Below are 15,357 nucleotides of genomic sequence, written 5' to 3'. Positions count from 1 at the left end.
GTCTGGATCATGTACATCGTAACTGTGTTTTTGTGACAGATTAAGAGTCTCAATACATCAGTAACAAATGGTGGAATCATACAGATAACATCAACCCCCTTTCCCAAAGGGGTGAGCAGGACCCCCATTTTTACTGAGTATTATTAATACTAGTAATTGATATACGTTAATGACCTTTTTGCTACATCTGCCAATGATGGGTGAAATCAGAACATTTATTAGGTATAATGTTTTTTACTGTCCATGAAACTGTATTTTGTAATATTTCCTTAAAGCAATAGTTCACACAAAAATAAAAAATTATCTCATCATTTACTCAAACGAAAAAAAGAAAAAAAAAAAGTTTTTAGAAGAATGTCTCAGCTCTCTAGGTCCATACAATGCAAGTGAATGGTGACCAAAATTTTGAAGCTCCGAAAAGCACAGAGGCTTCATAAAGGTAATCCGTAAGACTCCAGTGGTTAAATCAATGTCTTCTGAAGCATTCCAATCGGTTTAGGTGAGAACAGACCATAATACAACAAACTTTTTACTGTACATCTTGACATTGCAGTTTCTAGGCATGATCACGATTTCAAGCTCGATTGCACTTCTTAGTGCGTGACGCATGCACAGAGCGCTAAATGGTGCTAGGTAGTGTAATTGAGCTTAAAATTGTGATTGCTAAGGAGATGTGTAGTGAAATTTTTTTATATTTAGGTCTTTTTCACCCAAAACCGATAAGATCGCTTCAGAAGACAAAATTGGAAGTAAATGTTAAGATAATTTTCAGATTTGGGTGAGCTATTCCTCTAAAATATGTGTTTTCTCCTTATGACAATGAATAATTTAGCCTTTTTTTTTTTATGTATTTTTGCCACACACAGTGCAGATCTTTGTGTTCACAGCATCATACCCTTGCAAGTCTCTCTGTGAAATGGCACCTGCCAAAAAACGTTAAGACCCATCAAAAAACATGGCTTCATATCAAAATGTTTGATGGTAAATTTTAAAATGTAAAAGTTAAAATACTTGTGATGTCACTTGCCTTTTCTTTAGAAGACAGTTTGTAACTCTTGAATTTGATTATGTCAGGGAAGAAAAAAGGTTCATTGACATACTATCATTCTTACTTTGATTTACACAGCATTAATTTATTTAGCATTTCCTAAAATGTGGTCAGTATCTTTTTATTTATTTTGATAAGGGTTTATTTATTTGCTAAAGCCAAATTCCAGGTTAGTTTTGGACCTTGCTTGAATGTGCTTAACGTGACCTGTTTATGCATCATAAACACACATTAAACACCATGTTCCTCTCTGTTTCAGCAGGTGTTAAAAAGGGAACCCAGTCTGTCTCTGCTGATGTGAAAGGCAGCCAACAAGCTGCGGCTAATTACTTAGACAAGTAAGCTCTTATCTCTTTATCTCTCTAGATTCTTACCTGAGCAGTCTGTAATTCTCACAGTCTTCCTGGTAGACATGGCTGACTTACCATCATTGTGTGCTTCCAGTCAGTGAAGTCAGTGGAATGTCTATTTACCAAGAGTCCAACCATTTATTGTAACTGCAAATGTCGCTGTGTGTGAAGCTGTTATAAATTTGATCAGATCTCACCCAGACTTCTGGGCAGTGATACTGTAATGAACAGTGCTAATGGGGCCTCATTTAAGCAGTTTGTCTGATGTGTTGGGAAAGAGTGTAAATACATTCTTTAGACTGTTGAGTGGGAAATAAAAAAATCAGATGATGCTGGTTGTGTTTTGTGTTGCAGTCTATGTATTTTCTGTGGGGAGAGAGATGAGTCGTTTACGGAGGATGGACTTGACCTGCACTACTGGAAACATTGTCCAATGCTGCAGCGCTGCCTTCGGTGTAGACAGGTATACACACACACACACACACACACACACACACACAAAGTGGGGTTATGAAAATGCTTCTAGTTTCTAATTATATCTAAATATCTAATTTAATAACATTTTTCCATTATAAATTATACTACCAGCATAACAATCTGAGTAAAAAGTTGCATTGAAAAATTAACATGAATTTCCGAATTTCTACTTGGTATTTGGTATGTCCCCGTTTTTTGCTTTAATGACAGAATTTGTGTGCTTCTGTGGAAGCAAAAAAATCTGACCTTTTCTACAAAGGTGTTAAAATGGTCAGTGTCACAATTTGCTTATTTGATTAGTGACCTAGAAATAGATAATAAAATATTTCTTTGTTTGAATTTTTCAAAATCCTATAACTTTGTTTATTTTAATCCCAGATTGTCAGTGTGGACTCAGACTTTTGAACCCCACTCTACATACACACCGTTTCTCTCTGTCAAACACACACACACTAACAGAACTCCCTCTAACACATTGCCTTATTTTATACTCACAGAGAGTTTAAAGCCTGTATGTTAATTGAACTTAATTTAAATATTAACTAATAATTAATTTGGTTGACCTCCTCGTCACTCTTCATAGTTTTCTCTTTGTTAGTACATCTGTGTGTGTATGTGTGTGTGTTTATACTCTATAGGTCGTGGAAATTGCTAGTCTGACAGAACACTTGCTAACAGAGTGTGAGCGGAGGGCAGATTTTACCCAGTGTCCTCTCTGCTCTGAAGCCCTCCCTCAAGACAAGTTAACTGAGCATGCTCAGAGCACGGCTTGCAATCGTGAGTCCTTTCTGTGGTCACACAGTTGTTGTTTTTTTGTTTTTTTGCTTTATTTTATCAAGCTTGATCATCAAGAATTCACTCTCAGTGCTATTACAGATGTATCACACTCATTCATAAAATGCTGAGAGAGTTACAGCCACTCTTGTAACCTTAATCTGATTTATCAAACAAAAATTTTACACGGTCAGATTATGCTGCTGATGTATTATTTGTTAGATCAGTGTCCTGTGTTATCTTCATAAATGCCGTATTTCTGGATGGGCTGCATTTTTCCTGTGGGAAATGTTAAAAGTAGAGTTTTGTTTCCTGGTGATGGAGGTTTTTTTGTTGTATTTTTCATCAGCACCAGCTTCTGGAGAAAACTGTAATCACTGTCCTCTTTGCCATGAAAACCTTGCCTCAGGAGAGGAGGTGAGAACACACACACACATTTGTTTTTCTATCATGGCAGGGTCTTTCTATTGTTTTTAAACTGTGCTCATAAATGAACCCTTTTTGCTTTAAAAATGTAATTAATTTATTGCAACACGAAAAACATAAAAGACATTTCCAAATTCAAATTGCACTTTAAACTAAATGAAAAAAGCAATAAAATAACAGTGTGATAAAAAAATCGTATTTAACCACCTCCCCAAATCCAAACATTTACGGTCTCCAGCGGCTCCATTTGCCATCACGCAAGCATCCATCAATGACACCAGGTGGAAAATTACTAATAGCCTACAGATTAAGAACTAAAGACAATTATAAAAGACAACAATAATAATCATAATAAACAAGCCTAATAAATTCCCTTGTGTTCCCAAAATAATGCTGCCAAATGTGTGTTCTTATCGAATTTGTGTTTGTACTGTGTTTTGGTAATACAGTTAATGCTGCCTAAAGAAAAGAAAATAGAACTTAATTTTAGGTTCAAGGTGAACATGTCTTGTATTACTTTATGATTTAATCACTTTCGTCTTTGTTTCTTTAATACAAAGATATATATTACTGAACCTGCAGAGTTGCATTTTACAATGCATGCTAACCGAGTGGAAATAACGTGAACTAAACTTGCAGCACCTCCCGAGATAATTTGCAGCATTCTCACAGACGACATTATTCTTGTAAACAGTTTTCAGATGAATGAAAGAGAAAAAAAAGAGTGAAAATTCTTCACATGCACTTGTTCCACTAGACTGAACAAACAGTGAATCAGACACAAGCATTGACTTGTTTCTTCAAGCGCATATCTTTTTGACTAACAGCATTTCTTGTCATGTGTCACTCTGAGACGTCTTGCAGGTCATCCGGCTGTTGTGGGTAGATGAGCAAAATTACACACACATGAAATACATTTGGACGAGAAACTTGCAAACTGGATTCAGCCTCGTCGCATTTTGCGGGTGGCGGGTGCTAGTTTCACATCCTGGCCACTGTTTAATATATTTGGCAACTTCCCAGATCCATGGTTTTGCCATTTCACGATATTGTCGATCATCATCAGTTTGCAATCGGCATCGGGACCTTTGTAAGACATCGTCGATATCCGATTACGTCATATCGCCCAGCCCTACTATACAAAAGAAAAATAAGGGCAAACTGGTTCAGATACACTGAACAGTGTTTAACGATGATCAGTATTTTAAAGGAATTCAGTACTGACATTTAACAAACTATTACGTAGCAGGATACATGCAGTTATATTAAGTATTTTTAAAAGTCTTTAACACATCTAATTTTCATGGAAGCAACTGATCTGTTTCATATAAAATAATTCTGAGGACATTATGTTATGCCAAAATAGATACAAATTACTGTGCTGGAAATGCAGTAATTCATGGTTTTTATTAACAATATGTTTGGTTTTATTTTTAGATTAGGCAGGGAGTGTATTGGTTATTCTTGACTTCTAACAGATATTCAGTGCAGTATTAACTCTTTTAAAATGGCTAGAAAATTGTAAGTACCTAACATTATGTTATTGGTTAAAGGATGTTGATTTCACAGCCTGCTGTGACAAAAAAGGAAGACTTCACCAGATACACTACAAACTCACATGAAGTTTCCCAAGTTCATTAAGTTTAATAGGGGAAGAGCTGATATTACACAAGGTTTATGTATATACTAACCCTTCCTAACACTACTGATATAAAATGTAGCATGTATGACAAATCAAGGTTGCAAACAAGTCCTACAACGATACTGTAAATGATTTACTCTAGTATTAAAGTGAGTGTGGCCACCTCTCTCTCACACGTACGCACACACATGTTCCTCATATAGCAGTGTAACAGTGCATGTCTTGTGTGTGCAGGGTTGGAAGTCTCACCTCATGGGAGCAGAGGGTTGTAAACAGAACTCACGTAGGAGAGTGGTACAGCAGAGCACTCTCACACACACACAAGGTGATCATACATCTCTCTCAGCTCAATGAGACCTTTACAATCCCACACTGTCCCCTACAAGCCCCACTTTGCCCCATAACGCCCCTAATGATCCACACTGCCCCTGCATTGTCCCACATAATCCCAACTGTTCCATTTATTCAAAAACACTGTCTTTTAAGCTATTAACTGACTTGTTGCCTAAGCTTTCGGATGCAGCCTATATGTAGCCAAGGCTTTATTCAACCTGTCAAACAACAAAGAGATGCTTGTTACTGAAAAATATACACAATGTATCTTCTAGCCTAGGCTCAATCAATAATATAGTGTATGTAATTTGCTAACAATTTGAGTAGAACTTAATGTAATTTAATCGAAATCTATGGTAGTGACGTTCAGTGGCGTGGCAGAATTTTGAGCATCCTTGTGAGTCGTAGCTAGGAGCTGCCGACAGAAGCAGAGCAGCGGCTCCAATATGTGTTCAATGATAGAAAACAATGGTACACTAATGGCGGTTAGGTTTAGGGTTGGGGTTTGGGTTAGGGCATATGTTTAATACAATATGTATTACTGTGCACTGTATCATGACATTTACAACTAAAAACAACTCGCTTTACAACTTGCTTTTGGCACCATTCTGTGGACATTTCACCCCGAAATTGGAGCTCACACGTGCCCAAACATTCAACAACACAAAGCTTTGGCCTCTAGGGCAGTGCTTCAAATTTTGGTAAGCACAGACCGATTTTTAGCTAAAGAACTTTTTACCTACTGTCACCGATTTCTAAGTGAGATCAGTCTGGACAGCAGCACATCTGTTTGGCAAATATGCATGTGAGCTACCTAACAGCCAGACTACCAATACTGCAGAAAGACTATCGTAAAAAAAATTATTTTAGCACCAACTTGGTACCAAAGTACTTTTGACTAGAGGTTGACCAAAATATTTTTTTAATGCCCAATGCCAATATCCATAGAGCAGGGTTTAATGCCGATATATCACACAGTTTGATATAATAGTGCATAAATTACACATAGATTTTCTAAAAAATTAATTTAGTTTTTTTTTTTTTTTTTACTCAAACTTTCACAATTTGTTTTTTGATAAAACTTTATAACAAAATTTTTTTTTAAATCTTTAAAAAAGTAAGATGGAAGAAAGCAGTTTTTTTCCTGGTTTCTGTTTAGTCTTCCTATTTTAGTAATTGTTTGAACTAAGAAAATGTAATACTTTATTAAGAAGGAAATAACAACACTGCACACAATAGTAAAGCAATAACGACTTGTTTGGTGCATTAGCAATTGCATTTTCTCACAAAAAGACAAAATAATTAATGTACAGTACATACATTGCACAGTGAATATGAGATTTACTTATTGCACACTTGAAACACTTTTAATTTGAAGTTGCTCTATCGCTTTTGTGCGGATACAGCGAGAGCAGCAATCTACTGATTGCTTCCAGCTGACTCAGCCCAGATCACCTGCCTGGAGTGTTACGGACTGACCGTCGCACAACATTTGTGAGTCAGAGTGCACTGTTTTGATCCAGGCTTTTATAAAACACACTTAAGTGGATTATGTATGAGCACTTAACAGGAAGAAAACGAAAGTTGTGCAAGTTTTGTGAGGTTTGTGAATGAAATCTGTTTAAATGAGAAATCTGCATATTTGCAGATGATACACATCGATCAGCCACAACATTAAAACCTTATATCATGTAGGTCCCCCTCTTGCCGCCAAAACAACTCTGACCCTTCGAGGCATGGACTCCACAAGACCTCTGAAGGTGTCTTGTGGTATCTGGCACCGAGATGTTAGCAGCAGATCCTCTAAGTCCTGTAAGTTGCGAGGTGGGGCCTCCATGGATCGGACTTGTTGGTCCAGCACATCCCATAGATGCTCAATCAGATTGAGATCTGGGGAATTTGGAGGCACCACCTTTAACTCTTTGTCATGTTCCTCAAACCTTTCCTGAACATTTTTTGCAGTGTGGCAGGGCGCATTATCCTGCTGAAAGAGGCCACTGCCATCAGGGAATACTGTTGCCATGAAGGGGTGTACGTGGTCTGCAACAATCTTTTGGTAGGTGGTACGTGTCAAAGTAACATCCACATAAATGCCAGGACCCAAAGTTTCCCAGCAGACCATTGCCCAGAGCATCACACTGCCTCCACCAGCCTGCCTTCTTGCCATGGTGTATCCTGCTGCCATCTCTAACCCAGGTAAACAACGCATATTTTATGTGCTTTCAGCGGTGGACAGGGGTCAGCATGGGCACTCTGACCGGTCTGTGGCTACGCAGCCCCATACACAGCAAGCTGCAATGCACTGTGTGTTCTGACACCTTTCTATCATGGCCAGCATTACGTTTTTCAGCAATTTGTGCTACAATAGCTCTTCTGTGGGATCGGACCAGACGGGCTAGCCTTCGCTCCCCACGTACATCAGTGAGCCTTGGGCGCCCATGACCCGTTCACCAGTTGTCCTTCCTTGGACCACTTTTGGTAGGTACTTACCACTGCATACTGGGAACACCCCACAAGACCTGCTGTTTTGGAGATGCTCTGACCCAGTTGCCTAGCCATCACAATTTGGCTCACAAGTCGCTCAGATCCTTACGCTTGCCCATTTTTCCTGCTTCCAACACATGAAATTCAAGAACTGACTGTTCACTTGCTGCCTAATATATCCCACCCCTTGACAGGTGCCATTGTAACAAGATAATCGATGTTATTCACTTCACCTGTCAGTGGTTTTAATGTTGTGGCTGATCAGTATATTATTGATATTTGCCTTTTTATTACAGTTAACAGTTACAAGGAACTGTTGAGAAGAGAGAGAGACAGTGAAAGACCTGAGCACTTTAAACATCATTCACTCATACACGTCTGTTGCGGCTCCGATATGCAAACCGTTTAAATGAGACTGTCGCACACTGTTCTAGTATTGTGGTAACACGATTGCACAAGATGACAACAAAACAAACTGTGTATGGTCATTTACATGTCTCAGACAGTTTCCTCACATACAAGCTGGTGATTCTCGGTGCCGTCGCAGCTTAAAGGAATTGTTCACCCAAAAATGAAAATATATTGATAATTTACTCACCCTCAGGCCATCCAAGATGTATCGGAGTTTCTTTCTTCTTCAAAACAGAATTTAAGTTTTTTAGGATTTCATTTCAGGCCTCCTCATTTAAACAATGCAATTGAATGTACTCCATTTTTTGACGGTCCAAAATGCATATTTAGGGTGCATCAAAATAATCCACACGACTCAATTTTTAGAAACAAAACATTACTTATATACTTTTTAACACAAATGTTCGCTTCCTTACATCTCTCTGACGTGCGCTCATGAGAGGGATGATGTAAGCTCGTTGGTAAGGTCACGCTTCACGTTGAGGAGGAGTCAGGAAGCGCGTCATTGTTTAATTTTTTTTATTATTATTATTTGGAAATGTTTGTTTTTATTGTATTTTTTTTTTTTAATATTGTTTTGAAATTGTTTTGGACTGTTTTGGTTTGTGAACGGCACAAGTTTCTCTTGTAAACAATGACGCGCTTCCTGACTCCTCCATGTGACGCGTGACCTTACCAACGAGCTTATGTCATCCCTCTCATGAAGCGAACGTTTGTTGTTAAAAGTATATAAGTATTGTTTTGTTTCTCAAAATAATCAATCGTTTGGGTTCAGAAGAACTTTATTTGTCGACTGGAGTCGTGTGGATTATTTTGGATGCACCCTAAATATGCATTTTGGACCGTCAAAAAATGGAGGACATTCGCTTGCATTGTTTAGAGGAGGAGGCCTGAAATGAAATCCTAAAAGTCTTAAATTCTGTTCTGATGAAGAAATAAACTCTGATACATCTTGGATGGCCTGAGGGTGAGTAAATTATCAGCAAATTTTCATTTTTGGGTGAACTATTCCTTTAATAAACTAATCTTCCAAACAGGAAAATGTATCTACCAATGCTGAAAATATAGAAGTACAAAATATCGGCTGATTTCTCGGCCATGGCAATTTATCGGTCGACCACTACTTTTAACATCCCTAGACATACCTCTGCACTACACATCCTCTAGTGTACCACAATGTCCCATCATCCCCACACTGCCTCATCAAAACCTGTACTGCCCCAAAACAAACACCCTGTGGATTTGACCTGCACTGCAAAAGCAGACTCTACATGACAATCCATGTTTATCGACAACAACTAATTTACTTCTTATAAATGTTTGTGTGTTTGGGTTTCTCATATTCTCTGGCCTCAGGAAAGATAGTCAGCACAGCTGTAGCGAAGACAACAATGGTGATTTCCGAGTCTAAGGCTCGAGGGCAGGGGAGAGGCAGTCGCATCCCTGCTCCTGCTTCCAACAGAGGCACCAAAATTCCCCCAGGCAAGATCTCTACCCACTGACTACAACAGGCATAGCACAGGGACTACATGCTAACTTTAGTGGAATAAACCTCTTATGACTGTTTCACAGCAAAAATGTGAATCTACTTCATATCAGGGGTTGCCGGGTATAACATAAATTATTGCACTTATTCTGTACTGGTTTAGAAATGTTCCTACATTACACGATTAACTGTCAGCATCATTATTCTGAGCACAAGCTGTTATGGGAGACACCTGATATAAAATTTACCCATAACTAAATGTAACAGAATATATGTAGGAAGCTTGGAAAATCTAAAATGTTTGTTGATAATTTATGAACAATGAGATTCTTGACCAGAGAAACAGGTTTATGAGCAGGTACTCTGCTCTGTGTTTACCTTTTCTTTTGTAATCTGTTTTAAAATTCTAGTATCTTGTTTTAAACTTGTTTTGTTTAGTATGTGAGCGTGTGTATTTTATGTGAACATTTTGTGATTGTAGCACTTTGATATTTAATGGTTTTTAAAGCATCACTAGCACCATAGCTAAAAGTGTCAAGTATCCTTTTAAAACAAACAAAAAAATCTATTATAGATTTGGATTTACAGAGCTCACAGAGACTATTTATATGAGTCTAATTTTATTATCTCTGATTCAGATAATGCACTACATTTCCTTTAGTCCTCACCACATAATGATTGCTTGTACAAAAATGTCATTTTTCTTGATGGGGGCTGAGACTCAAGTTGCACAACTGCCTTGGTGTATCCAAGAAAATCATGACTTACTGGTACAGAGACAGTGCCAACACATGAGGCCACTGCTGGCAGAATGAAGAGCCAACTCAAGAAAACATGTTTGATTTACAAGGGTGACACTATAGACTTAACAATTCATTGGTCTTTGCATTTGCTTCAGTATTATAACTCTTAGCATCATTAGGCTTTTCCTATAGAAAGGGCTCAATCTTATTTGTAGTTGCTGGTATGTAAACTGTTTTGTCTGGTGTGTGAATTATGCTCCAGTTATGTTCTAAATCACAGGGTGTGATCTGCAGCCTGCTATTAGTAGTTGTATTCATTCAGTGAATGCTTCAGTCCATATTTTGCATTTCAAGTGAATCCCTATTTTTATAAGATTCAAATCATTTAGATTGACAGACTGAAATAATATGAAAGGTGGAGCAAGCTGATTCGGTGCCTAATAATAAGCCATCATGAACTTTTAAATGTATATGTGTACAATGAGGAGTGAACGCAAGTAGTTATTCTGAATTTATGAGAATATTTAAGTAACGATAGAGTTAAATTGAACTCAAAAACCAAACCACCTTAAAACACTTTGTGTGACCTCAGTACAGAGATGTCACAGTGGTTTAATTTTAAGAGTGTGTTCTGGTGTCATGCCTGACATAATGCAGTGTATGTAGCTCACACTTCACTGCTGTGGCATAAAACATACACAACAGATTAAGGGATGTACTGCATACATGTTTCTCTCATGTTTGGATATGTTGCTGGTCTAAGATGTCCAATTTTTAAATATCAATTATATATCAATATCAATTTTGAGTCAAACTAAGCAATTGATTTAGAGTGTAAAGTGTTTTATAAGTGGCAAAAACATGTCAATTCATTTGCACAAATGGGTGATGCGTAACCACATGGTATTAATTTTGAAAAAAGTCTTAATATATATTAAATATACTGTAGAAGATACTGGTAGTATATTATAGGATTTTTTTAATGGAGTAGAGTTTGTTTTTTGTGATTGCTATAATCAGTATTTATTTTAGGCATAAATCATCTAAACTATAGAATAACAGATTTAAAAAAAGCACAGCAGAGCTTTTGTCTATCACAGTAAACTGGTGCTAGTAAGCAAGGAAGTACTGAAAATAATGCACCAATTACAAATTTGATTGCTCTCCAGGATGTGGTTGTGAGCTACCTTTATGGACTATGAATTTAGTGGCCAATTAGCAAATAATTGTCCTTGCATTTGCTCCGCTTTCCATGCATTCTAAACAGGATAGGTGGGCTTATGAATTGCACTGCTTTTCCTCAGAAGCACAAAAGCACAGTTTACAGCTTTAGTGTTGTATGTAAAGGTTAAGATGTCTGCACATAGGGGGCCTGGGTAGCTCAGCGAGTATTGACGCTGACTATCACCCCTGGAGTCACGAGTTCAAATCCAGGGTGTGCTGAGTGACTCCAGCCAGGTCTCCTAAGCAACCAAATTGGCCCGGTTGCTAGGGAGGTTAGAGTCACATGGGGTAACCTCCTCGTGGTCGCTATAATGTGTGGGTCTCGCTCTCTGTGGGTCGCGTGGTGAGTTGTGCGTGGATGCCGCGGAGAATAGCATGAAGCCTCCACATGCGCTAGGTGTCCGCGGTAACGCGCTTAACAAGCCACGTGATAAGATGCGTGGATTGACAGTCTCAGACGCGGAGGCAACTGAGATTCGTCCTTCGCCACCTGGATTGAGGTGAGTCACTACGCCACCACGAGGCTTACAGCGCATTGGGAATTGGGCATTCCAAATTGGGGAGAAAAAAAAATGTCTGCACATAGACAACCAGACACTTATCAAGAAATTTAATTTTGATAGTTTTGATTTAATTTATACTGCTATTTTTAAGTGTAACATTTGTAAGCTTACAGGAATACTTTTTCCCATATTTTTTGTATTTTGAATTCTATTACTACACATTGATTTCATGCCCAACAAATCTATGTATTGAAATCGATGGAAACTAATATTTGCTTTGACTAAGTTCTGTGTTTTAATAAATGTAATTGAATAAATTTATTGTATGTTGCAATCATTCTTTAATGTATTTATACTACTATAGACGCTTTGTAAAAGTTAGTTGAAATAGAATAATATAAAGCCAAACCAACTCATTGATTAAACATCATGAGGTGTTATTGGTTATTACATATTTTGAATATTATGGAAGGCTGAATATTAATTCCGCTACATAGTTTATTTTTCCGCATAATTTTTTTTCATCAACCACTGTCATAGACCATTGGAAATTCTTGATGATAAAAAATAATCAAGAATAGTTATAGCAGCTATAAAAGTTGAATTTGTAAAATTACAACCATCTTAAAAAGGGTTAGACTGTCAGAAATATATATATATATATATATATATATATATTTGTCATCTCAAATTATCCTAATCATAAGTCTTGAGTCTTAACATGGCTTTCGGTATTTAGAGACATTCAGTTTCCCAAACTCTCCAACAGCAATTAACTTTCAGTATTTTGAGCTGTGAACTGCAGTAATTTGTATTAGCCCATTTGTTTGAATGTTTGTATGAAAAGAGAGAGGATATTACACTATAGTGTTGGCTATTATACACTACGTATATCAAATATCCTCTTTAGACCTACCTATATATATATATATATATATATATATATATATATATATATACATTATTTTTAGGGTATTTTTGTTACGACATTAGTGTTTGATGCATAAGAGGCATATACATATTTTTTTAGAAAATAAAAATTGTATCATCTTGAGTAGTGTACAAAAATTGAATTGCTGGGTACAGATTGTATTTGTTCTCTATGGAGAATAACATGGCACATATGCATCTTTTGAACAAGAACAACAAGTGTTTAAATGTAGGTCTAATAATAAAAAGAAACATTAGTAAATTTGTGATTTATTGTATCTGGTAAAAATGGATAACAATATATAAGCAGTCATAACAATCGTTCACATTATCATAACACAACGTTGTTACAAAAGAAAGGATAAAAATAAAAGCTTTCAATAATAATAATTAAAAAAAAAAAAGGTTCATATTAAAGATAAGTTTTCTCTCTTTCTTTATAAATGCCCATATCGAGTTGAGTTTTAGAACACAACTTGTCTGGCACAGTTGAGGTCTTCGTTTTGCACAAGTTTCCACATTTTCAGAAGCTCGAATGGCCCGAGTTTGTGCACTACAATGAGGTTACGGAAGAAGCACGGCTCTCTGTTCAAGGGAGTCACTTTGCGCTTCATGATCCCGAATGTTCTAAAGCCCAGATGCAGCTCAGGGGTGATATTTAACTTCTGAAGACACATGCCCAAAAACACATCATCAATTGGATAAAGCTCCACGTTTTCAGAAACTACGAAAAGCCTCTGAGCCACCTGAGAGGACATGAGAAATCCTCCGCCACCCAAATATGGTGGATAGGGTTGATCATACAACTCTTTGGGAATGAAATATTTACTCTGACGGTTTCTAATGGGTTTGGCTTTGAAAATGGTGTCTCCAACAATGAGGTTGACCACCTTCTTCTCCTCTATCTTAAAACCAATTAATTCCACGAGGTTTTTTGTGTGGACAAACACGTCATCATCTCCTTTGAAGATAAAGGGGACTTTTCTGCAGTAGATGTTGAACCACCTCAGAAAATTGACCTCCTTCAAGGTGAGGTTAAAAAAGGTGTCCAAGAAGTCCCACTGCAGTATGTCCCCATAGGTTCGGTCTTCATATTGAACCAGCGCCTGTAAATTTCGTGAATCTTTGCCAGTCGATGGAGTGCCTAACAGGAATAACGTTTTGATTCTCATGCCCTCGATGACCTGTTCTTTACCCCACGTCTTACGCACTGCCTCTCGCCGGTCGTGTTCTTCAATAACCGATTTGACCACGACCAGAACATCCACTTCACCGCTACACTTCTCTGGGTGATTCAGCAGCATGGGGAAATATCTGCAGTGTCTGTGGAGGACAAATGGGTGGAACCGGGGGTTCAGATGACGAAACCACTCCTCGGTTCTTAATGTAGAATTTTCTGTACAGTTAATAGTCTGCACGTCCCAAGTTGTTGGCATGCGATTGGTCACTGGTGCCAAGCCACTTTCACTCGTTTGGGCTGAATCTCCAACGGCCCTTATGCTGTTTCTTTTGAATGACTCACATTCAGGGCCACATAACTTGGTTTTCAACTCGACCTTGAGATCCCTAATGTTCGTATCCACTGTTATCAATTTCTGAAGCATCAGCAAAGTGGCAAACACCAAAGTCAAGCTGACTGCAGTCCTTATATTCTTTTTCTTTCGAAAGAAGATCTCCATAACGCCTGAGCAGTCAATTTGAATGGACAGTCAATTTCTCATGAAAAGTGAATGAACTCGCCTTTTATTAATATTCCAATAGTTCTGGAAATATAGGGTTTAGGGAATAATCCATGAAAGGTAATGTTGATAAGGCTGAAAACTTTCAGGCGCCTTTTTCCTCCTGTCAGACAGTGTTTTCTCTGTCATCGCCTTATAAATTGCTGCAAGTCCTGCTCTCTTTCAGTTCCATCGTTGAACTGCTGAAATAGGAGGCAGGCATCCTTTAAAACAATCGGTTGTCTGCCCTCCTCTTTCCTCCACCCTCACGAACTCGACCCACACCAACCTGTGACGGGCTCTCTGGTTACACATGACAGCTGTGCAAGCCTAGTGTGAGGTGACCAGTGTTATAATTATACAGTGTAAAAAAATTTAAAAAACATTTTTTTTTTTTTTTTAAATGTACTGACATTTACCGTAAATAATTACAGATTTATTTCTGTCTTTTTCATATTAAGAGAATATACCTGAATACAGAAAAAAAACAAGTTTTTCAATCAATCTGCTGTAAAAGTACAGTTAAAGTCTGTAACTTTAAATTCCACCGTTTTATAACACGACTGTACAATTTTTTTTAATTTTTTTATTTTTTTTACGGTTTTGAGTGTTTAGTAGATGTGTTTTTACACTGATAACAGTGTAAAAACACAGTTATCAGTGTAAAAACACTGACCAATAATTTTTTTTTCTGCTCTGTGCACATTTATTTAAAAACACAGAATTTTTTATTTTTAAGCATGTTTGCTGTACATTTTAAGTAATAAACACATTATAAAACCTAAAGAAAATCAATTTTACAGAACTG

The 15,357-nt window shown here is 37.4% G+C and overlaps 2 protein-coding genes across 7 annotated transcripts in view; one reads left to right on the top strand and one right to left on the bottom strand.

Annotated features, from left to right (window-relative positions):
- Window positions 1–12,201, top strand: part of LOC127414851 (centrosomal protein of 104 kDa-like) — a 30,568-nt gene extending 18,367 nt beyond the window's left edge. For 3 of the 6 annotated variants that reach the window (XM_051653194.1, XM_051653195.1, XM_051653197.1), the window contains 6 exons: window positions 1,308–1,386; window positions 1,753–1,861; window positions 2,514–2,652; window positions 2,999–3,066; window positions 4,952–5,042; window positions 9,302–12,201. In XM_051653194.1, the coding sequence (XP_051509154.1) occupies window positions 1,308–1,386; window positions 1,753–1,861; window positions 2,514–2,652; window positions 2,999–3,066; window positions 4,952–5,042; window positions 9,302–9,447 (632 nt within the window). In that variant the 3' untranslated portion in view covers window positions 9,448–12,201. Of the gene's footprint in view, window positions 1–866; window positions 982–1,307; window positions 1,387–1,752; window positions 1,862–2,513; window positions 2,653–2,998; window positions 3,067–4,951; window positions 5,043–7,012; window positions 7,529–9,301 lie in introns of those variants that run through there. The other 3 variants (XR_007892863.1, XM_051653196.1, XM_051653198.1) reach the window with 3 other exon arrangements.
- Window positions 12,202–13,094: 893 nt separating this feature from the next.
- LOC127414859 (UDP-GlcNAc:betaGal beta-1,3-N-acetylglucosaminyltransferase 7-like) lies at window positions 13,095–14,734 on the bottom strand. Its single transcript, XM_051653212.1, has one exon. It carries the CDS (start codon window positions 14,508–14,510, stop codon window positions 13,296–13,298), a length of 1,215 nt encoding a protein of 404 aa, XP_051509172.1. The 5' UTR covers window positions 14,511–14,734; the 3' UTR covers window positions 13,095–13,295.
- Window positions 14,735–15,357: the final 623 nt, after the last annotated feature.

This window comes from Myxocyprinus asiaticus, chromosome 24 (genome assembly GCF_019703515.2).
Source record: "Myxocyprinus asiaticus isolate MX2 ecotype Aquarium Trade chromosome 24, UBuf_Myxa_2, whole genome shotgun sequence".
Lineage (NCBI taxonomy): Eukaryota > Metazoa > Chordata > Actinopteri > Cypriniformes > Catostomidae > Myxocyprinus > Myxocyprinus asiaticus.
The sequence above is the reverse complement of the archived record's forward strand: the minus strand, read 5'-3'. Positions and strand labels throughout refer to the sequence as shown.

Bases quoted from the DNA above. Each gene is read 5' to 3' on its own strand.
- LOC127414859 (XM_051653212.1), bottom strand. From the start codon at position 14,510: ATGGAGATCTTCTTTCGAAAGAAAAAGAATATAAGGACTGCAGTCAGC.